The sequence below is a fragment of the Rhinatrema bivittatum genome, chromosome 6, assembly GCF_901001135.1.
Source record: "Rhinatrema bivittatum chromosome 6, aRhiBiv1.1, whole genome shotgun sequence".
In the NCBI taxonomy this organism is placed as follows: domain Eukaryota; kingdom Metazoa; phylum Chordata; class Amphibia; order Gymnophiona; family Rhinatrematidae; genus Rhinatrema; species Rhinatrema bivittatum.
The window spans coordinates 328,747,039-328,770,858 of NC_042620.1; the positions used below are offsets into that span (position 1 = coordinate 328,747,039).

General features: G+C 44.4%; 2 protein-coding genes across 5 annotated transcripts in view; one reads left to right on the forward strand and one right to left on the reverse strand.

Annotated features, from left to right (window-relative positions):
* UPRT (uracil phosphoribosyltransferase homolog) overlaps positions 1-14,080 on the reverse strand; it is a 59,591-nt gene extending 45,511 nt beyond the window's left edge. The window contains exons 1-2 of the mRNA XM_029607660.1: positions 13,970-14,080; positions 3,447-3,571 (exon numbers count right to left, since the gene is read on the reverse strand). Coding sequence (XP_029463520.1) covers positions 3,447-3,448 — 2 coding nt within the window. The 5' untranslated portion in view covers positions 3,449-3,571; positions 13,970-14,080. The remainder of the gene's footprint in view (positions 1-3,446; positions 3,572-13,969) is intronic.
* A 68-nt stretch (positions 14,081-14,148) lies between these two features.
* ABCB7 (ATP binding cassette subfamily B member 7) overlaps positions 14,149-23,820 on the forward strand; it is a 169,065-nt gene continuing 159,393 nt past the window's right edge. For 3 of the 4 annotated variants that reach the window (XR_003857574.1, XM_029607661.1, XM_029607662.1), the window contains exon 1: positions 14,149-14,360. Coding sequence is in view for 2 of the 4 variants with exons in the window: in XM_029607661.1 (XP_029463521.1) it covers positions 14,217-14,360 (144 nt within the window). In the remaining 2 variants the exon portion in view is untranslated. Of the gene's footprint in view, positions 14,361-16,739; positions 16,852-23,820 lie in introns of all 4 variants that reach the window. The other variant, XM_029607664.1, reaches the window with a different exon arrangement.

The window sequence follows — 23,820 nt, forward strand, 5'->3', positions numbered from 1 at the left end:
GTAGTCGTTTAGCCTTCTTTCCACTTTTTCTAATTTATTTATTTATTTAATTTCTTTTCCTATACCGATGCTCAAGACTAGGTCTTATCGTACCGGTTTACAATGTAACTGAGGGGAAACCAATTAACATCAAGGTAGAAAGTAAAGTTACATTAAACAGGGAGCATAAAACCTGGGCAATGGAAGACAGTACAGAGTTTAAACTAAGAAACAATTAGAGAGAGAAAAATATATAAATCAACAAAAACTGTAAGATACAAAAACATAGGTTTATCCTAGGCAGTTATTAGCCTGGTATGTCCAGAGGGAGAAGGAAAGGGTGAGGTTGGGTGGGGGGAAGGGATTGGGGAGGGGTGGGGGAGTGAGAGTCAGTGATGCATGGAATACATTTGTTCTGGGCTTCCAAGATGGTCTTTTTAAACAATATCTGTGCCTGAGCTAAGCTCTTAATCTTTGCAGTTGCTCCTTTCAGTTTTTTCTTAACCATTTTCCACATTTTATCATAGTCACCTTTTTGAAAATTAAATGCTGTCATAGTAGATTTTTTTGCGTTCCCTCCAGTTAAGTCAAATTTGATAATGATGTGATCACTGTTGCCAAGTGGCTCCAACATTGTTACATCTCACACCAAATCCTGTGTTCCATTTAGGATTAAGTCTAAAATAGTTTCTCCTTTTGTTGGTTCTTGTACCAGCTGTTTCATGAAGCATTTATTTCATCTAGGAACTTTACCTCTCTAGAATGTCCTGATGTAACATTCACCCAGTCAATACTGGGATAATTTAAATCACCCATTATTATTGTGCTGTTGATTTTTGTTAGCTTCCCTAATTTCTTTTAGCATTTCAATGTCTGTTATTTCATTCTGGCCAGGTGGACGGTAATAACCCCCAATTACTATTTTATTCCTTTTTTCGTCTGGAATTTCTATCAAAGATTCAACATTGCATTTTGTTTCCTGCAGAACTTTTATCCTGTTTGCCTCAATGCTCTCTTTAACATATAGTGCCACCCGTCCACCAGTTTGATCCATCCTATCATTTTGATATTATTTGTACCCTGGTATCAATGTCCCATTGGTTAGCCTCCTTCCACCAGGTCTCTGAGATGCCAATTATATCAACCTCTTCATCCAGTGCTAATCACACTATCTCTCCCATTTATATTTTAGACTTCTAGTATTTGTATATAGACATTTCAAAGTATGTTTCTTGTTTGTATTAACAACCTGCTCATCAGTTGACGGGGGTAATGTGGAATCTTTCTGCACTTTACTTAAAGGCACCTGGTCCCTTTTGGCATTTATTGCAGCCTCTCTACTAGGATGCCCTATCTTCCTTACGGAATTCAATGAGCTATGGAAAGAATGTTGGAGAGGCTGTGGCTGAGATGGAACATATATATACACATGTGGTGGGAATGTTGTTATGTGCAAGTCCTTTTGGCAGAACTAGCGAGCCGTATTGAGGAAATTTGTGTTCAAAGGTTGATACCAAATCCTGCCCTCTGTCTTACGGGGTATTGGCATGACAGGTCCAGTCTGCGAGGAAATTGAAAGTTGGTTGGTCGTCTTTTGCATGCAGCCCATCTAACTGTGGTTCATTTGTGGAAGAGATCGCCTACAAACTGATGTTGGAAGATTAAGGTGGCAGAAATTGCTTAAATGAAAAAACTTACATATATGTTATGAGATCAAGCGGATAAATATGATGAAGTACTGCCTGAGCCGGCCCAAGGGTCCACGACCGTAACAGCAGGAGGATAACCAGCTAGGCCCAGAAGGGAAAAGGAGGCCCCGGGGAGAGAATACAGAAAGCTACTGAACTGTAATTTTCATCACCGTCTTTGTGTTTGGAACTGCGAAGGAAAGCAGAGCTGTTTACATTCTTGTTTCTTGTCACTAATAAAAACGTTTTTGAAAGATTTTTTTTTTTTTTTTTTTACCAGAATCCAACCCGAGTCTGCTCTGTGGCCATCCCGAGACTGCTCACGGTACCACACAGGAGTTGTAGCGACGGGCGGGCTAGATAGGCCGTGTGATCTGTCTCTGTTTCTGGGACAATATGATTTTGTCTGTTCTCCGAATCTTAAGGATTTCCGGGCAATTTTCTCAAAACCGTGGGTACTAATGCCAGGGTTGGGGGCTGAATTCCACTTCAGTTTGTAACATTCTGGCACCTGTCAGAAACCCCCCCCACTTCTTTGGAAACCACCTAATTAGAAGAATGTACTCTCCCCCCCCCCCTTGCCTGAAAATGTGTGTCCCTTGTTAAATGTTTTACAGCGCCTTGGACAAAAGTGCTCTACAACGGCACTAATTATAATCATTATGGTAATGTTATACATTCTCAGCATTATTAATGTGTTGTGATGATTCACAGATTGGTGTTCTCTGGAACAATGGCGTTCAGACCTTCCCTCTTCCAGCAGTGCTGGGGTGAGTTGGTTTTAATGGAGAACGGTGTTCCGGAGTCACAATGGATAATTATAAGACTGGTCACGTGATCAGCAATCCAGAAGGGTCCGTGCCTAAGCCAGCCACCTTCCCGAGACCACAATTACAGTAAAAGGTAGTAATCATTCTCCGCTAGCTGACACACTTCCTAAATGTATTTAACTTTCCTCTGCTATAACTTTTCATAATTAACACAGCGGTGCTCCTTTTTTTTTTTCTGAAGTGTATTAGCTGAGCCTATTTCGTAATCCCCTGTTCCCGCTTTTGTGGTTCGTGTCCTCAGATCTTTGCGTGTCAAACTAATTTATGAGGCTTTTTTTTTTTTTGTTCTTCGTGGAATGACGGTTATATAAAACACTCAAATAAATAAATAAATAAATCCAAGGTCCCCTTTTATTGGGGATGGGCCTTGTTTTGTTCCTGTTTTCTCCTCTTGAAGCCCATGTCAAATTATTAATATTGACTTAATATTCCTCTGCACTAAGGTGTAATAATGTTAGGGGGGAACAATTGGGGCCCTTCCATAACTATGCATCTTTGGAGGTTGAATAGAAACCAGACAGAACAGCTACTGCTAATGATTTTTATTTCCTCCAGCTGCCGGCTGGATGAGTACAAACATGACCTGGGACTGCTACTTCAATGTCAAAATCAGAAGAGGGAACACAGCTACATAATTGGTGATAGCAGAACAGACCAGTTGGGCCCATCCATTCTGCCGAACTGTTCCTGTCACCTGCCACATTGATTACTGCACTGCTACAGCTACAAAATATTCTTAATCACTGCATGAAAGGGGTACAAAGAGGGTGATGGTTTCCCTTCTACTTGATCTAATTATATGATGGCTGTGCATGCATGCAAGGTACTTGCTCTGTGGAGTGCATCTACTCTTGTGCCTATTGCAGGAGGACACACTGAGTCTCCAGCAGCAAATACAGTAAAGCGCCTTAACTCTGACATTTTCTTTTTTTTAAATTTGAAAACTCACATAAGGAAAAACCGTTGCCTTCAGCCCTGTTAAGATTTGACATTCTGCCTTGCTTACAAGCCGTTCGTTTGTAGACACAGCTATGCCAGATCGGCTGCTTTGCTCTACACCACTTCTTTGCGATCCTGGCAGGAAACAGAGCAAAAGACCTTTATGCAGGAAATCTGATGCAAGTGTGGGCACAGATGAGCATAAAAAGACAGATGAGCATAAAAAGACAAGTCTCCCAGGAGCCCTGGGAGACTTGTCCTCAGAGCGAGAGGACAATGCATCACCTGGAGAGCAGGTCCTTGCTCAGGGGCGGATTGTGGGAAAATAGTGGCCCGGGGGGGGGGGTTCTCCATACTGGCCCATGGGTACCCAATTACACATACAATTTGGTGAGTCACCAAATTCAGAATAAAGGGACCATAAAATATACACAGAAATGCACAGACAAATTGAACTGGAAATCACAACAAGTTAGACTTTCCTCCCCCTCCACCCCCTAGCCCATCCTCACTATCACCCCTTTCTCACCCCCCCACCTCCCATCCCTCTCTAACCTAGCCCCCCCACTCCCCCTCCGTGTATATTGAATGTACATATTAGAATGTATACAGAATGTAAATAACTCCTGCTTTTTGTAAATAATCCCCCTTATCCCCCCCCTCTGTTCCCAGCATACTCATTTAGTTCCAAGTTACTGCCCTGCCCCCCTTCCCTCCCCTCCCCTCCCCCCCAGTTATAATATCAGTTACAATGTAAAGCCCTGTTGGCTGAATTTGCTGTTATCTGGAAACCGATGTGATGTCTCGTGCGAATGTCGGTATAGAAAAATGTTAAATAAATAAATAAAATAAAATAAATATAATGCAGCAATGGAAAAACAGAAAATACCATCATTCCTCATAAAACATCAAACAATAAAATCAAGAACTATAAAACATCACAATAGGAAAATCATACTAAAAATATATATTTCAAAACTGCTGATGAATAGAACCTCCAGTAATTTAACTCAGGGGAATTTTCAAAAATTTGTATATAACACCAATAAAATATTTCAAAAAAAGCAGACATCAAATAATATTCAATAATTAAAACTAATAAGAATTTTAAAAAGCCCCTGCTGTCCCCTTCTGTGGGAGCTCTTGATTTCCAGTCACCCTAATATTGTCGAGGATTAGGAGGTTATCCTCTCTCTCTCACACATACTCACATGTCCATTCTCTCTCACACATACACTGTCACATACATACACATTCATGCTCTTATACCCACCATAACTCTCGCTCTCACAGACACTGACACACTCTTAGGCTCTAAGACACTCTCTTCCCCTCCACACACAAACTTTTACTCCCTTGGATTTTCTCATACACACTCATGCTCTCACACTCACTGGCTCCCACACAAACACACACACCCAGGCAAGCTCCCAGTCATTCTCACACACACACACTGACCCCCCAGGCAGGCTCCCATTCATTTTCACACCACTCCCTTCCCATCCTCCAGGCAGGCACCAATTCATTCTCACACACACAGACCCCCAGGCAGGCACCCATGCATTTACACACATACACCCCCAGGCAGAGTCCCATTCATACACATGCACACACTAAAAGCAGACCCTCTCTCTTTCTTTTACCAGCAACCTCGGAACCTCTCTCATTCCTCTGCTGCCACTGTCACTGCTGCCGTGTGGCTATTGGGGAGGTGCCGATTGCTGCTACTGACACTGAAGCCCATTCTGCTGCCTCCTCTGTGCAGGCCCCGTGGGCTTCCACTTTCTCCATGCTGATCTCGTACATTTATTTTATTTTTATTTAGGTTTTTTATATACCGGCATTCATGAACAAGTCACATCATGCTGGTTTACATAGAAACAAGGGGTGCATAGAACAGTAGAACTAAACTGGTGCAAAGGGGAAGCAGTTACAAAAAACCAGGGGTGGAATAACTGGGAGAGAGAAAAAAAGAGGAACAGGGGGAAGTAAAAAGAATTGCATGGGGATAAGATAAATAACTTAATGAATATTTACAGTAACATTGTTACAGGAGTTGGAGGTGGTTATGAGTTGTCCGGGAAGGCTTGTTTGAAAAGCCAAGTCTTCAATCTTTTGCGGAAGGTTGGTAGGCAGGGTTCTAGGTGCAGATTAGTGGGGATGGAGTTCCAAAGTGAGGGTCCGGCTGTCGAGAAAGCCCGATCTCTTGCCGCTGTGTGTCGTGTGGATTTTGTGTTCGGTACCTGAAGGGACCCACGGTGGACTTCTCTGGTTGGTCTTTGAGAGATATGAAGGCTGAGCGGATATTGAAGGTCCAGGGAGGTGTAATGATGGATTGACTTGTAGATGATGGTGATAGTTTTGTAGAGGATTCTGGCTTGGATGGGGAGCCCGTGAAGATTTTTTAAGATGGGTGAGATGTGGTCTCTTCTTTTGGAATTTGTAAGGATTCTAGCCGCTGTGTTTTGTACCATCTGAAGCGGTTTTGTGTATGAAGATGGAAGTCCCAGAAGTATGGCGTTGCAATAATCTAATTGCAACCAACCCTACCACCGCCAGCCACGTGGCCACAAAGAAAGCACTCACCACCACCGCCGAAATCACAGCCGCTCCGACCCCAGGCGCACAGCATCCGACGTCATCTGAGACGCGACCAGGAGGGGATTTAAATCACAGCGCGATCTCCAGGCGGTCTTTTGAAAACAAAACGCCGACCTAGCCGCTCGACCACCGCTGCCTGCAGCATAGAACATTGTGAGATCCGCCATAGAGAAAGTGCTATTCTTGCACATTCCCAAAGATTACATGTGCCAATCACTAAAAAGTAAATTTATTTTTTTTTACCTTTGCTGTCTGATCTGAGTTTTCTATTTGGTTGGTCAAAGGCTTTTTTTTTCCACCTTCCATTTCTTATTTTTTTTTGCCAATTCCTTTTATATTGTCTTTTTTTCTGTTTCTTTTCTCTCCATCTTCTTCCCTCAACACACAGTCAGGTTCTCATTCTCACATGGATTTCTCTCTCTCACACACACACAGGCTCTCTCTCATACAATCATTCATACACACAGGCTCTCACTGGCACATGCTCTCTCTCATACAATCATTCATACACACAGGCTCTCACTGGCACATGCTGTCTCATACAATCATTCATACACACAGGCTCTCACTGGCACATGCTCTCTCTCATACAATCATTCATACACACAGGCTCTCACTGGCACATGCTGTCTCATACAATCATTCATACACACAGGCTCTCACTGGCACATGCTCTCTCTCATACAATCATTCATACACACAGTCTCTCACTGGCACATGCTCTCTCTCATACAATCATTCATACACACAGGCTCTCACTGGCACATGCTCTCTCTCATACAATCATTCACACACACAGGCTCTCACTGGCACATGCTGTCTCATACAATCATTCATACACACAGTCTCTCACTGGCACATGCTCTCTCTCATACAATCATTCATACACACAGTCTCTCACTGGCACATGCTCTCTCTCATACAATCATTCATACACACAGGCTCTCACTGGCACATGCTCTCTCTCATACAATCATTCATACACACAGGCTCTCACTGGCACATGCTCTCTCTCATACAATCATTCATACACACAGTCTCTCACTGGCACATGCTCTCTCTCAGAAAATCATTCATACACACACACAGGCTCTCACTGTCACATACTATCTCTCTCACACACACAGAGGATCTCACATGCTGTCTCTGCAAACATTCAGGTCCTCACTCTCACACACAATCTCTCAACTCATCTCATATATGCACACATGCACACTCTACAGACCCTCAGCCTCTCTCTCACCTCTGGGCCTCCTCTTCGCAGGTCACCGCAGGATGGGCTCTGCAGCGGCCCTGATCTTCTCGGGCCACGGCGGCCCTGCTACCGGGCCTCTTCCTCTTCTCGGGCCGCTGCGACTTGGAATTCGCGGCGGCCTGTAAGTGCAAGTGCTGCTCCTCTTCTGCACGCGCTGATGCTCCTCCTCCTTCCTGTCCACGCGGCTCCGGCAACGTTTACTTCCGGGGCAGCACAGGCAGGAAGGAGGAGGAGCATCAACGCATTTAAACGTGATCTTTTTCTTCGGGCCGTGGTAACGTGAGCCTCACCACGGCCCTGCCTATCTACCTGTCGCAGCGCCGAGTGAGCCTCCCTGCGCCTGTGGGCATTGGCTCGCCTCGGGATTCCACTACTCGCGGCACCCCAGGCCCAGGCCTAGTGCTTCCACCGGCCCTGCCCGCAGGTTTCTCTTCGGGCCACAGCGCCAGCAGACCCTCTTCTTGTCTTTGGCTGGGAAGTTTAAAAATAAATAAATAAATAAATAAATAATCATGTGATGGGAGCGACCGGCCCACCGGGGGAAGCCCGATTCCCCGATAGGCCAATTCGCCCCTGTCCTTGCTACAGGATCACTTCCTGGTACACCAGGGTAATGCTCTCCAACTGGGAGACCTTTCTGATCTAAGACAGCACTGGGGCTGCCAGACTGGATTTGGGACTTGGCTACTATGTCCCTGAAGGTCTCATCAATGTACCTCTCTGTCTGCCTCAGCTCCTTCAGGCCTGTCACTCTAGCCTCCAGTGATCGGACTTGTTCTCTGAGAGCCAGGAGTTCTTTGCACTAGGTGCACACATATGACCTCTCAACGGTGGGTAAAAAATCATACATGTGACTCTCAATGCAAAAGACTGGAAAGCCCCCCTCTTGCTGCTGGACTGTTGCTTTTATCTTAATTTTGTTGAATTCCTAGTTAAGTTTAGGTTGCTAAGGGAGTTGAAATTAGAGTAATTTAAATTTATAGGTATATTCTCTAATTAATCTGCTAGTGACCTACAAGGGATGATTAAACTTTCAGTAAGGGCTGGTGTAATAGTATGATTTAGAAAAGAGCCTGTTGCGCCCGTTGGTCGCAGACGGCTGCGACCTCTCATGCTCACCTCTTTTTTCCCTGCACCGTCAATCACTGGGAGAATGGCGGCCTCCGCCAACCAACGCCGACTTACCTGGCGTCCCCGAGTCAGAGTGGGCACCACAGACTGCCATCTTACTTTTGGCATCACCTAGGCACACACGCAGGGCCTCCTTATGTATATGTCATGGCAGGAACCTCGGGGGCATCCCCTCCCAATGATGTCAGCACCGCTAGTGTACTTATACTGACTGGCCCATTGCTAAGACGAGTGAGCAAAGAGTTTGCTTGCTTGTTAAATCCACTCTAACTTGGCTCTTCTGTTCCAGACTCTCCTCCTGGCATTCAGATGCTCTGAGTACCCGCTCTTTGGAGGCTCCTCCGCGTCTTGGCTATCTGCTCCTCGGAAGGCCCTCCTGCCTAGGACTTCCTCACCTGCTGCTTGGGTATCTCTGCTGGACTTCCTTGTGATAGTACTTTCTCCAACTTCTATCAACCTCACTGATGATTCCACGGCGTACCCCATTCCTCGAGCCACTACCGTTCTTCAGTCTGTCTATGCTACTCATCCTGTGCCTCAGGATATTGTTCCACCTTTACAAGGTCTACGGCCTGGTTCCTGTATCACAGACCTCTGCCTCCTTGGCATCTATAGAACAGTTTTCTTGGCATACCCCGCTCTGCAGGCCACTACCGGATCTGCTTTCAGAGGTATTTCCTTCAGCCTGCAGGAACCTCCTGGTGTACCCCGCGCTGCAGGCCACTACCGGATCTTCGTATCTACATTATCATCTTGACTACTGTATTTGCTCAAAGACTGTGTCTATTACATTTCCTGCTCCTTGGGTTATGTACTATCTTTTCTCCCTAATAAAGTCTCTCTCACAGCTGTGTCCTATGTCGCTGACACTACGCCCACCAATGGTGAGGCCCACGGGGCTCCTCCCTGTGGGCGGAGACATCTCTCACCTGGGCCCGGGGTTCACAACTTCATCAAAACCATAACAGAGCCTGATTGATTTTTACTGAGAAATTCTCTCTTGCCTAAAAATCAAGCGTTGAGCTTCGTTATCACCCAGCCGATAAAAATCTCCAGGCAGATGCCCTATCATGATCCTTCGAGCCTGAAGACACCCCGGAAGAGCCTAGCCACATCATAGATCCAGCCTGCATTTGTTTATCTGCTATGCACCCAGTTCCTGCTGGGAAGACGGTTGTGCCCCGACGACTCCAAGAAAGAGTTCTCTGCTGGGTACATGATTCCAAATTTGCCGGTCATCCAGGATGAGCATGGACCTTGGCACTGCTCCAGTGGTTCTTCTTGTGGCCTATTATGGTCTCCGATGCTAAAGCATACGTCGAATACTGTAATATCTGTGCACAGCAAAAACCCCCAGTCGGTCAACCTTGGGGTCTCCTACAGCCGCTTCCAGCTCCCAAAGAACCGTGGACCCACCTGTCTACGGATTTCATCGTGGATTCGCCTCTATCAAAGTGTCATACCATAATATGGATAACCATAGACCGATTCTCAAAAATGACCTATTTCGTCCCTCTACCGGGCCTACCATCTGCTCCAGAACTGGCACGCCTATTTTTCCATCATATTTTTAGATTGCATGGCCTACCCAAGGACATTGGCTCAGACAGAGATCCACAGTTCGTTGCTAGATATTGGCGTGCTCTTTGCCGAAAATTCGGTATTAATATCAGCCTAACAACTGCCTATCATCCCCAAGCTAACGGATAAACCGAGCGAATGAATCACTCTCTGAAGGCCTTCCTGCTCGCTTACATCAATGACCACCAAGACAATTGGTGCAAACTTCTATCCTGGGCGGAGTTTTTTCACAACTCCCACATTGCCACTTCTACAGGCACATCTCCATTCCCTATTGTCTATGGAAAACAACCACAACCACCGCTGCCCATACCTCTACCAGTGCCGTCCCCTGCGTCACAGGCTACTGCGGATGGGAGTAGACGAATCTATGCTTACGTCAGGCCACTTTCCGGGCCAAAAGAACTGCTGACAGTCGACATCGCTTGGCTCTTGAATTCCTCCCTGGCCAGAAAGTCTGGTTAAGTACTCGGTATATCCGACTTTGAATACCATCCCAAAAGTTTGCTCTAAGGTAGATTGGCCCTTTTATGGTCACCCGACACATTGGACCCGTTACATACCAGCTTCGGCTGCCTCCTATGCTGGGAATACATAATACATTCCATGTATCGCTTTTAAAACCTGTGGTTCTATCCTGGCCTGCCTGGAAGACTCCTGAACCACCTCCACTTGTGGTGGAATCCGATATAACGTACAAGGTACACAAAGTCCTCAACATCCACCGTAGGGGCCGCCAATGGGAATACCTCCTTTCTTGGGAAAGTTACAGACCCGAAGAAAATTCATGGGAACCAGCTCAGAACATCCTGGACAAAACTCTCCTCCTGAATTATCATTGTGCCCATCCGGACAAACCATGACCTCCAAGAGGGTGGCATAAAGGGGGGGTACTGTTATGGTGCCGGCCGCGGCAGACCCACGGCATTGCCCTCTCACCTTTTCTTAAGTACTCTAGCCTCTGGTTCCTGCTCGCTGGCGCGGTGGGCCATCAGCTCCATCCTTGGGCCTCCCCCGGTGCCTCCTGCCCCACTGCAGCTTCCAGCATTCTCGGTGATGTCAACCTCTGCATAGTACTTAAGCTCAGGCCCTGCTCCATAGTGTTGCCTTTGCAACAAGTCTCCTCGCTACTCGAGTACTCGTTGCAGCTAGAGATTCATCACTACTCCTCATCGTTCCTGGTTCCTTTTCTCCTGGTTCCTGCCCTGCTTATGCTTCGGATTGATTACACGGACTTTGACTTCGCTTTGCCGGACTACACTTCAGCCTATCTCCAGATCCAGACCTCCGCTTTGCCTGACCACATATTGCCTATCTCCAGACCCAGGCCACCACTTTGTCTGACTATACTATTGACTTCTCTGCGATTTGACCTCAGCTTTGATTGACTACGCTACTATCTCCGTGATCAGACCTCAGCCTTGCTTGCCACAGCCCCTGGATTACCACCAACCCTGACTCAAGTCTACCATTGGATGCCTCTTCTGCCTACTCCCTGGACGTGGACTTACTAGGCTTCGGCTTATCTTTGCTCGAGTGCCCTCAGTCTGCCTTTGTCTCATTGGCGCCCGAGTTTCCAGAACCTTACCTAGTCCAGAGTAGGACTAATCCATCCCTCGTCTGCTGTCTCTGGGCTGAATCAGCTTCCCTTACTATCCTACCTCGAGGCCCACCTAAGTCCTGCCGGCCCAGGCACCCAAAGGCTCAACCCGCGGGGAACGAGGGCTAGTATAGGTGAAGCTCCAGCGGCCTCTGCCTATCAGCCCACTCCACCTGCCGACAGTGGGGACCCATAGGTCCTTACCTACAGGTTGCGTCAACCCCACCTCAGCCCAAGGGTCCACCTCCGATGCAACATGGCCTATAAAGTTTACACAGACGGAGGTATCTAAAGCAGGTTTCTTTAAGATGGGTACATGATAGAATGCTGGAAATAGGCAGGGACAAGAACCGCATGTAAGAACCCATTCACAATACAGCATAAATAGCAGATGAGTTGATTTAGGGAAGGAGAGAGAGGGTACAGCCATAATACAAAGTGCACAGTCACAATTCAAACAGTGGAAATAAAATTACCAATAAGACAAAATAGAAGAAACAATTCGACTTTTCCTAATGACCTTACAATTCGTTGGATTTTAAAGAATATCCATAATAAATCTACATATGATAAATGTACATATAATGGGTCCCCAATGCATGCAAATTTAATTCATACATATTTAAGAACATAAGGAATGGATAGCTTGAAATCCCTGCATGCAAGGTCTTTTAAGATACCTTTAGTCCTGGGGGAATTCTGTGCTACTGCGGAGCGGAGAATTCCCCCCCCTGCACAGAATTGACAAATTCTGAGCAGAAAATGGCAGATGAGACCCCGGCATACCACGCACAGATGAAGGCCCCAGTGCGCCATTCGCGGTGAAGATGAAGGCCTCCGTGTGCCACGGGATGAGCTCCACATATGGCGAAGATGAAGGCCCCAGCTTGCCATTCGCAGTGAAAATGAAGACTGTGAACAGAATATGCTTCGCTCACGGCAAAGATGAAGGCCCCCATGTGCCGTGAATGGAGTGTGCTCCGCTCGCGGCAAAGATGAAGGTCCCAGTGAGAGTGAATGTGTGTGTGTGTGAGAGGAGAGGGGTGTGAGAAAGGAAGGGGAGAGGGTATGGGGGGAGGGGGAGGGGTGTGAGAGAGGGAAGGGTGTGAGAGAGCAGGGAGAGGGGTGTGAGAGCGGGGAGGAGAGGGTGAGAGAGAGAGCAGGAGGGTTAGCAGACGGGTGTGAGAGAGAGCATGGGAGGTAAGAGAGACGGGGGGGGGGGGGGGAATGTTTGAGTGTGGGTGCCAGAGAGAGGGAAGCCTATATGAGGAGATTGTGAAGGAGTGTGTATGTGTGTGAGATTGGGATCTGGTGTGTATGAAAAAGGGATCATGTGTATGTGAGGGTGCTAGCCTGTGTGAAGGGATTGTGTACGTTTGAGACAGAGCCTGTGTGAAGGGCTGCATGAGAGAGAGACATAAGTAGACTGTGTGAGGATGTATGTGTGTGAGAGAGAAAGGGAGCTTGTGTGGCTGTGTATGCAAGAGAGAGGGACCCTGTATGAGGGGATGTGTGTGTGTGTGTGAGAGAGTGAGGGAGCCTGTATGAGGGTGTGTGTGTATGTGTACTAGAGAGAGGGAGCATGTGTGAGAGAGGGAGAGACAGAGGGAACCTGTGAGAGGGGCAGTCCTGAGAACGGGGTCAAACTTTGGGACTGGCGATAGAGTGGAAGAACATAAGAACATGCCATACTGGGTCAGACCAAGGGTCCATCAAGCCCAGCATCCTGTTTCCAACAGTGGCCAATCCAAGCCATAAGAACCTGACAAGTACCCAAAAACTAAGTCTATTCCATGTAACCATTGCTAATGGCAGTGGCTATTCTCTAAGTGAACTTAATAGCAGGTAATGGACTTCTCCTCCAAGAACTTATCCAATCCTTTTTTAAACACAGCTATACTAACTGGCAGTTGGGGGCCTGAGAGGGTAAAGTGGCCAGGGGAGTAGGGAGAGCGGTGGAAGGGGCTCTCTTACAGTGAATTTCTAGGGAAATTCTGCTCAAAATATTTAAAATTCTGCATCTCTAAGTAATAACTTTTTTTCTGTATTAATTTAAAATGTAATTACGTAAAGGCTGTCATGTAAATGGTGTCATTTTGACCAATATGAAGTTTGCAGAATTGTGTTTTTGTGCGCAGAATTCCCCCTGGAGTACACCTTGTTGTATATCAATTGGAATGCCCAATTGTTTTTGCTTAATTACACTTTTTTGCTGGCTTAGTAAGCTTCACAAAGAGCCACTTTTTAAAAAAAAAAATGAAAGTAGAGCAGGAATTCTACTCCGTTATTACGAAGAGACGAAAGACTTACAAATTTCATTCTGAGCATGTAGTTACATTGTATCAGGAAAACAAAAGTGCTGTACCGTAGTTTCCTGTTTCTCTGTTAAGCACAGGGCAAAGGAATCAATCCCGGCTGCGCTTCTCGCCGTTCTTTTTGCAATTTCTGCGACGGTGACGTCAGATAATAGGCGGGTACTGGCGCGAGAATCAGCAGCCCCTCTGTGATTGGTGGGTGTATAGGCAGAGGCGGGGGGAGGTTAGAGTCCGCCACTGTCCCGGCATGCACTTCTCTTCCGCCGCCGCTGCTGTCTCCGCTTTCGGTGGTCCATCATGGCGCTGTCGCAGGCGCGGTGGTGCTGCGGGGCCCAGGTTCAGCGGGGGAAGCTGGCGGCGCTGCTGCTGCGGCTGGGCGGCTGCGCTCAGGCTTGGGGTCGCGAAGCGGAGCGGAGCCGCTGGGCCTCCACGGACTGCCAGGTGCGTGGTAGTGCTGCGGAGAGCCCGGCCGGCCGGGGTCTCGTGTGTGGAGGGAGCGCTGAAAGTTGTACAGCGGGGACCCCTCTGCGGTGGGGTCTGTAGGAGGCTGCTGCTGGGGACGCGATGTCGTTTCGGGCTGAGACACAGGGGCCCGCCTCGCTGGAGCGCCAGCCACTTCACGGTGTCACATTGCCCAGCGGGCAGGACAGAATGGGCAACTTGGAACTGGGCAGGTGTTCGGGAAAGCTTAGGAAGAAGGGGTTAAGACTTAAGGCCAACTTTATTTTTTTTTTTTTTTAGTTTCTCTTTGCTCCTTTTATGCTTGTGCTGGGATACAATACCAGGAGCCTTTGCTGGCAACTACCAAGGGGGTTTCCCCATTTCTGAACACATTTCTTCACCCCCCGACACACACGATCTCTCTCTCTCTTCTATCTATTTTAGCCATTGCAGCCTCAGGCAGCTGCCAAAATCCTTGACTCCCTCCTGAACCTGATAGATGTGTACGCCGAGTCTGGCCATCTAGTGTCAGTGTTGTGAGACCCTTCCTCTCCCCTTTCACACACAAACTTAAACAAGCTGCACCTTCTGTTTTTGAAAAGTACATTCGGCTGTTAGTAGTAGCAATTAAACGTTATTGTCATTATATTTTACATCTTTAAGCTTCTCCTTTTACACTGTATTTGATGGTGTCAATGATAATGATAGTCTAAGGCAGATGATCTATAAGTTCATACTTATATGAACTTATAGATCATCTTATATATATATATATATATAGGGCTAACTTTGTATGAACTTATAGATCATCTATAAGATGATCTATAAGTTCATGCGAAGTTAGCCCTGTTATCTGTACCCTCTTGTTTGATGTAATTTCCAACTTTGGGTTCTTTGTAAACCGACGTGATATGTACTAGTACAGGAACATCGGTATATAAAAGCCTTAAATAAATAAAATGATGTAGGGTGACTACCTCAAAGGGAGAAAGTTATTGTACTCGACATTTTGGAAGGTGTGTTTAGTGAATTTAAATCCAGTTAATCCATCTTTTTTTTTTTTGTTGAATACTCATGACAGTTCTTAGTTTATGTAAAAGCTTCAAAATGAAACCAACAATTTTGAGTCTTTGCCCTTTTTTAAACTTCTCTCCCTGTCATACTTGTACCTTTCAGTTCTAACAGAAAAGTATAAGGCTAGAGATGTGAAGGTCTGGAAAAAATTTGGGGTGGGGGGGTGTGAAAGTATTTTTTTCAATTTCCCTTCTCTTCCCCCCCTCCCCCTCCATGCGAGCCTCTTAAAGCTAGAAGTAGAATAATTAGACATTTTTCAGAATTCTCCCCCCCCTCACATTCCTGTATAAGGGCATTCTAATTGGCCTATTTTAATTTCTGGTGCAATGCCATAGACCCCAATAAATCTTTGGCTTTTCCCCTCACTTGTTGCAAAGCATTCTTTTGCAGACATCTAGCCGAGAATAACATTGACTCCTCTTAGGGACAGGTAGACATGTTACCTTTGATTAGGTAGTATCCATTGCTTATCACTGTTGAAGTCTGAGGTGTCTTATTCTTTTTTTCAAGAGTTACAGATGATGATGTGATTTATTTCTTATACATTATATATTTGGCACCACTGCTTTAGATTAGAGATTGTTCCAGCTCTTAGCTGAGTAAATGCTATGAGGGCTGTGAGCAAAGGGAAACATCACTATTACAGATACAGTGCTAGAACATGCACCTCATTGGGTCTATTATAGCTTGAAAATATGATCTTCATGGAACTATAAATACATAATGAGGAAATAAAACATTTTTTTGAGCTGTAGATCAAGGCAAATTATCAATGGTTTATATTCTCTAAAGTCCTTGCTATTCAGCATTATAGTGTGTTTCAGATTATCTACATCTACTCTATTTATAATAGTCACAGGATCCACCACCAGTAAATTTTAGGGTCTTAAAATGGAAAAGTTTGTTGGGTAAGATAAATGTTTTTTTCCCTTTGAGAATTTTTCCATGTTAGCCCTATCTACCATGAAACAAAATAACTTCTAGATCAAAATATGGATTCTTTTCATCTTTAGTGTGGTACGTTTGAAGTAATTTACAAACTATCTTACTACCCTGCTTTGTACTTTTTTTTTTTTTTTTTAAGTTGAGAGGCCAACGGTGCTTTATACATGACCCATAGTTTGTACATTATTCAATGTTTCTTTGGAACAGTACATAATGCTTATAGTGCTTTACATATAAATCAAGCAATTATTTAAAATCTGATTGTGATTAGGTTAGCCAAGGCAGTTGGTTTACTTCTAGTTTGCTCTGCTTTTAGTTTGCCCATGTTTGTAGCCAAATAGCATGTCTCCTTCACTGCAGGTCTCATCCTGCCACACTGATTTGACACCACTGGAAGGAGTGCCCCTCGTTGGTCACTTAAGGAAATGCTGAGTCAGGGCATCGGACTACTGGAAGGACAGCACAATGCTTGGTAGGTGGGGGGTTGGGTTTTTTTCCCCCCACAAAAGCAAACTTACAATTGAGAACGACTAGTTAAGAAAAAGTAGAATCCTTTTGAAAGGAAAATACATTCTTGGATTGGTCTTCAGTTATTGACACAGGTCCTTGTAGCAGAGGGAAAGAGTGAGCAGAATCATGGCTCTGGAATCTGGGCATCCCATGACTGTGATGGATAGTCCCCTAGGCTTTGCTCAGCATTTGTTGCCATGTGGTAGGCTTCTCAAATATACATGTTTAGCTGATATTGTAAATTATCCGGGTGCACATTGGGGAACATACAAACAAATGTCGAACCTCAATATTTTTCAACACACGATGGCTTGAACATGAAACGCATCTCTTTAATGCAGTTCTCAAGATCTTTGTAACTCAAGGGTTGTGACCAATTTAAACAGTATTGTCATGTTGCCTCAGACTGCACCTGCATATTGGGAAAGGGGAGAGTGACTTTCCTGGAGATTAAAGCGTAGGGTGGGGTTCACTCTCAGACTGGCACCTTCATAACTTGGTACCTTTTAGGCACATGCCTATGTTCTGCATTAAATGGTGAAGAAATTTTCTGAGATTATTCCAGAGTATACCCTCTTGGAGCTTCGGACTGTGACCTCATGTTTTAGAGCATTATTTCTCAGAGGACAAGCAGGATGGCAGCAGTCACACACGGTTGCATTGTATCTTGTCCAGAAGGCTCTTTTATTTAGCAAGCATCAGTAGGGGTTTTCATCAACTACCCCAAGTCCCATCTCAGCCTGTCACTGCAATTGGACTTCATAGGAGCCCTGCTAGACACTGCTCAGGCCAAGGCCTTTCTGCCGCAACAAAGGGCCATCAACTTGATGACCATTGCAGCAAAGATTCAAAGTTCTTAGCATGGCACATGTTGAGGCTGTTGGGCTACATGACCGCAACAGTACACGTCACTCCCTGGGCAAAGTTACATATGCGGAGAGCCCGTTGGACAGCACAGTCCCTGTAGCACCAGGCCACTCGGGCTTTGGGACTGCATCCGGGTCATCCCATCTCGCCAGGACTCTTTGTCTTAGTGGTGAGTCGATTCCAATCTGGAATATTTATTTATTTAAACCTTTTATATACCGTCATTCCATGTATAGACCTCAGCGGTTTACAAAATGACATTCGTAGTTATTTCTCAACAAATAAACAATGATTGGTTACAGAGGTGGTATTCATATACATGCATTAATATTTTTCAAGTAAAATTATCTAGTATGTATTAATTGGGTATGGAAAATTAAAACAAAATGATAGTTTATCCATCTTAATCAGAGGGTTGTTTTGAGAATCTACGTTCTCTCATTTGATTTATTCTTCATGATCTGATTATTATCTTTTATCCTTTTCTGGTTGGCTCAGTGTATTCTGAAGCTTTTAAGTTTATGTATGTTTTTGAATGGCCATGTTTTTAGCTCACATTTTAAATCTTTCTATCTGGTAAAATACGTAACATCTCTGGCAGAGAATTCCAGAGCTTCGGACCCGCTGTGGAAAACATACGATCTCTTATGTGTGTCAGATGTGTGCTCTGTATTGTGGGAATAGTCAAGTTTGTTATGTTGAGATCTTAGAGTTTGCTGTGGATTGTATGTTGTAGTGACACTCCTAACAAGCCAGTGATATTGGAATGAATGATGAATATTGTTAATACTTTACAGTAGATTCTGGCTTGTACCAGTAACCAGTGCAGTGACATAAGCGAGGGTGTAATAAGATCTAGGAAATATGATCACAATAAGAGTCTGCAGCATTTTGAAATAGGTGTAGTGGTTTTAGGTGACATACTGGAAGACCTAGTAGTAAGGAGTTACAGTAGTCTAGGTTTGAGACAATTGGAGTGTGCAATATAGTACGGAAGTCCACAAAAGTTAATGGTTTCAACCAATGTAGAATATGCAACTTGGCATAACCTGTCTTGATTTACTGATGTGCCTTTTCATTGTAAGGGTCTCATCTAGCTGTATTCCTAAATCCTGTACTTGATATGAGGGATTAGTTTGAAAATTACCCAAGTGAAGGGCAGGTGGTTTAATTATCAACGAGTTCCAAATGATTTCAGTCTTTTTAGGGTTTAATATATAAGTTGTGAAAGTTCTTGTATTGCTTTCATAAAGGTAGAGAGTATCGAAGCTGTATTTTCATAAGATCTGGAGAGTGGGGCGTAGAATTGTATGTCAGTGTACAGTAAGAAAGTTATTCCTAGATTCGTCAGTAACTTTATATAGTGGAAGCATGTAAAAATTGAATAGCGTTGCTGAGAGCGTTGAGCCTTGAGGGACATGTATCAGATATATGGTTGCCCAGTTTGACTTGGAATGTTTTATTAAATAGAAATGAAGAGAACCATCTGAGAACCCTGCTGTTGATCCCAGTGTTTCTTATCTGATGGCATTACAGGTTATGGTCCACAGTGTCAGTTGGCACAAGACAATAAGATTCACCTGCATCAAGCCGTCGTAAAACAGAGTCCATTAATGAGAGGAGTAGTGTCTTGGGTGAGTGTTTCCTAAATCCAAATTGATTTGGGGAGAGAATATTTTGATCATCCAGGTGACTTACAAGCTGAGATAATACTGCTTTCTCAAGAACTTTTGCTAGAAAAGACATATTGGACGATTGGGACAACTGTTGTCCATTCTACCAGTCTTACTGTTTGGACTCTGCTTTATCACAGCTTGTTTTAACCCATTTGGAACAGTTCCTTTTGAGAGAGTCAAGTTATTAGTGTTGTGATTATCCTGTGTACTTTTTGCAAGGAACTGGCTGGAAATGGTAGGTGAATGGCAGGTTTAGTTTTTGTAATGATTTGACTAATTTCCAGTTTCGATACTCTGTTGATTGTGGACTATTTAACCATGCCATTTGTATCTTGAGGTGCTTTTGTTGGAGAATAGATAGGGAATTTTGTTTTCAGCTTATTGATTTTGTCTGAGTGCGGTGATTATATTCGTTGCAAGTGACCTTTGTGAAGTTATAGTTTCTTAAGATGGGAGATGCCTGGTCTTTAAATCTTTAACAACCTTAAAGAGCAGCTTAGAATTAAATATAACCCTGTGAATCTGTTTAGCATAGTAATTTATTTTTTTTTTTGCTTTATTGGTTAGTATCCAGTATTTTGTAAGGAAAAATTGTATATTTTACAAGGGATTCAACAGACAGGCATTTCCACCATTGTTTCTCTAACTTTCTAAAGTTCTGTTTAGTGCTTCTTAATTCATCATTGTACCATCTTATGTTTGGGGTTATTCCTTTCTTTGTTAACCTTAGTCTTGTCCAGTGAAAACTATTTTCAGCTATGTCATTGACAGTCTTATCCCAGAAATCAAGTGCTGATGTTGAATTGGTTTGATTTATTTCATGGAGCTTATTTTCTATTGCTTCAGTAAGTACTTCCATCGCTATCTTTTTCCTGAAAGTAAAAATAAGCTTATTCTTTCTACTATTATGGATTTGATTGGTGAAGGCTATTTCCGCCTTCATTAATTCATGATCGGACCAGGGCAATATTGCGTGCGAAGTATTGATTAGGCAATTACTGGTATTAGCAAATATCGGGTCTAGAGTGCAACCCACTTTGAGGTGCTTTCAAGACAAATTGTGACCATTGCTTCTAAAAATACTTCACATGCTAATGCTCTCGGTGTTTTGTCTAACTGGAGGTCAAAGTCTCCTACAATTAATGTAGCTTCTGATGATGGAAACACCTTGGTGAATAATTAAATCGGTGGTGAGTAATAGTTTTATAGTATGCCTTGGGGACAGGAGACCAGTCCTAAGTTTATTGGGGGAGAATTTAAGATTGCAACCTCCATAGGGTGGATTCATCTCTACCTTGTAAGGTACCAGCTTGAGTAGTTCATTTTTTTTTTTTTACCTAATAATAAACCACCTTTTCATTTGGAAAGAGAAATATATCATATTTAGCGTTCGAAATTTGGTTTGAGCACCTTATCTTTGTCATTCAGCCAGGTTTCAGATATGCCAAAAATAGGATTTAAATCCTCTAGCAGATCGTTAGAGGGATTTTTTAAAATAGAGATTGAATATTTAATAGGAGCAGAGTAAACATGAAGCAGGAAGAGAATGAGGAAGAGTTGTTACTCATCATGGGGAAGATCAACTTTGTGGTCTTTTGCTTCTTTTTTTAGGGTTTTCTTTCTTAGTTCACCATGGGATAGGAGGCGATGTCCTTTCATGGATTACAAAATGGTTAAAAGATAGGAAACAGAGAGTAGGATTAAATGGTCAATTTTCTCAGTGGAAAAGGGTAAACAGTGGAGTGCCTCAGGGATCTGTACTTGGACCGGGGCTTTTCAATATATTTATAAATGATCTGGAAAGGAATACGACGAGTGAGGTTATCAAACTTGTGGATGATACAAAATTATTCAGAGTAGTTACATCACAAGCGGATTGTGATACATTACAGGAGGACCTTGCAAGACTGGAAGATTGGGCATCCAAATGGCAGATGAAATTTAATGTGGATAAGTGCAAGGTGATACATATAGGGAAAAATAACCCTTGCTGTAGTTAGGTTCCATATTAGGAGCTACCACCCAGGAAAAAGATCTAGGCATCATAGTGGATAATACTTTGAAATCGTCGGCTCAGTGTGCTGCAGCAGTCAAAAAAGCAAACAATGTTAGGAATTATTAGGAAGGGAATGGTTAATAAAATGGAAAATGTCATAATGCCTCTGTATCGCTCCATGGTGACACCACACCTTGAATACTGTGTACAATTCTGGTCGCTACATCTAAAAAAAAAAAAAGATTGCTGCGATGGAGAAGGTACAGAGAAGGGCAACCAAAATGATAAAGGGTATGGAACAGCTCCCCTATGAGGAAAGGCTGAAGAGGTTAGGGCTGTTCAGCTTGGAGAAGAGATGGCTGAGGGGGGATATAATAGAGGTCTTTAATATCATGAGAGGTCTTGAACGAGTAGATGTGAATCGGTTATTTATACTTTTGGATAATAGAAGGACTAGGGGGCACTCCATGAAGTTAGCATGGGGCACATTTAAAACCAATCGGAGAAAATTCTTTTTCACTCAAAGCACAATTAAACTCTGGAATTTGTTGCCAGAGGATGTGGTTAGTGCAGTTAGTGTAGCTGGGTTCCGAAAAAGGTTTGGATAAGTTCTTGGAGGAGAAGTCCATTACCTGCTATTAATCAAGTTTACTTAGGGAATAGCCACTGCTATTAATTGCATCAGTAGCCTGGGATCTTCTTAGTGTTTGGGTAATTGCCAGGTTCTTGTGGCCTGGATTGGCCTCTGTTGGAAACAGGATGCTGGGCTTGATGGACCCTTGGTCTGACCCAGCATGGCAATTTCTTATGTTCTTATTTAGGCCCCATCCAAGTATGGGTTCGGTAAAGCATATTTGATCTATTTTTATGGTGGCATCGGCCAGGCGGCTAGTATATTGTAGTAAGTGCGCTTCGGGCTTAGGCGCGCACAGAGGGGCAAGCTCCTTTGTGCTCCTTCATGCGTACGCCAGTGGCGCTCACCTCCTGCATTGCTGCCATGCTTGCGATCCCTCGGCAGTGAGCGGATGGTGGGTGGGCGCAGGTCCGGTGCCGGCATCTCTTTCCTCTCTCCAGGTGGGGGAGGGAGTGTCCCTCCTATGATTGCTTTGCTGGTGCCTCTCTGGTGTAGGGGGCTAGGCAGGCTCAGCGATGGGCGTGCTGTTCCCACCAGCGTGGCTGCCACGCCTGCAATCCCTCGGCGGAGGGTGGGTGAATAGATCTCCTTCCAAAGTCATGGGGTTCAAAATGTCGTGTGTGTCCCCCCCCCCCTCCCCCCAGATTACTACCAGGAAGTATGAAAATTGGCTTACTTCCTGGTGGTAATCTTGTAGCACGAAGTGAAGTGCATTTGCCCCTCGAATCGCATGGCATGTTAAGTGTTTCTAGTCTCTCTGGAATCTAGGCTGGTTGCAAGGCTGATTAAAATGGCCCACTTGCAAGGGATTTTGCTAAAACGTGCGCATCTTGTATCGTGTAACCAAACTCCAGTTTTGTAGTTGGAAAAGCTCCGATTATCATGAAGTATTTGCATTGTGAAAGCATGAGTTATAGTTTGTGGATTCAAGTTTCTGGCTAGTAAAGCACCTTCATTTGAATTGTAAGAGTCCAACCAGATCTTTCATGCTTCCTGGGGGTTGGAGGGGTGTGTGCATGTCCTGCTTTTCCTTACTTAGCAAAGCTACTGTGTTACTAAAATGTGTGTTGGGTGGGGGAGGGAAGAGCGGGGCTGTTGACTTGGCACAGATTCCTCCTGCTCTCCAAAAAAACTGCTTTGACTACCTTCTATACCTTAAGGATGCTGGTCTGAAGACTAACTCCATTAGGGTTCAACTGAGTGCGATTGGTGCATATCACTACAATGTAGAGATTAAGCCCATCTTTGTACAGTCTCTAGTTTGTATGGTTTGTGACGTCTGCTTCTGTTGAAGCCTTCCCAAGGCCTTCTGCTGTGTTCTGGAACTTCATTGTGCTTTTAGCTCAGCTAATAAAAGCTGCTTACGAGCCATTGTGCTCCTGTGACCTCAAGTATCTTACTAGGAAGGTCTTATTTTTTTGGGTGGTCACTTCAACACACAGATCAGTGAGCTCCAGGCCTTACTGACTTATCCACCTTACACTAAGATTTTTTCACGATAGGGTGTTCTGGCGTACGTATCCTAAGTTCCTGCCTAAAGTGGTGTAAGACTTCCATTTTAAGCAGTCCATTGTCCTGCCAGCTCTTTTTCCCAGGCCCCATTCGCACCAAGGTGAACAAGCCCTGCACAGTTTGGACTGCCAAAGAGCCTTAGCCTTCTATTAGAGCGAACAGAAGCCCATAGACGGTCCGCCCAACTCTTTTTGTTTCTTTTGACCAGAACAAGTTGGCAATAGCCATTTCCAAGAAGACGCTTTC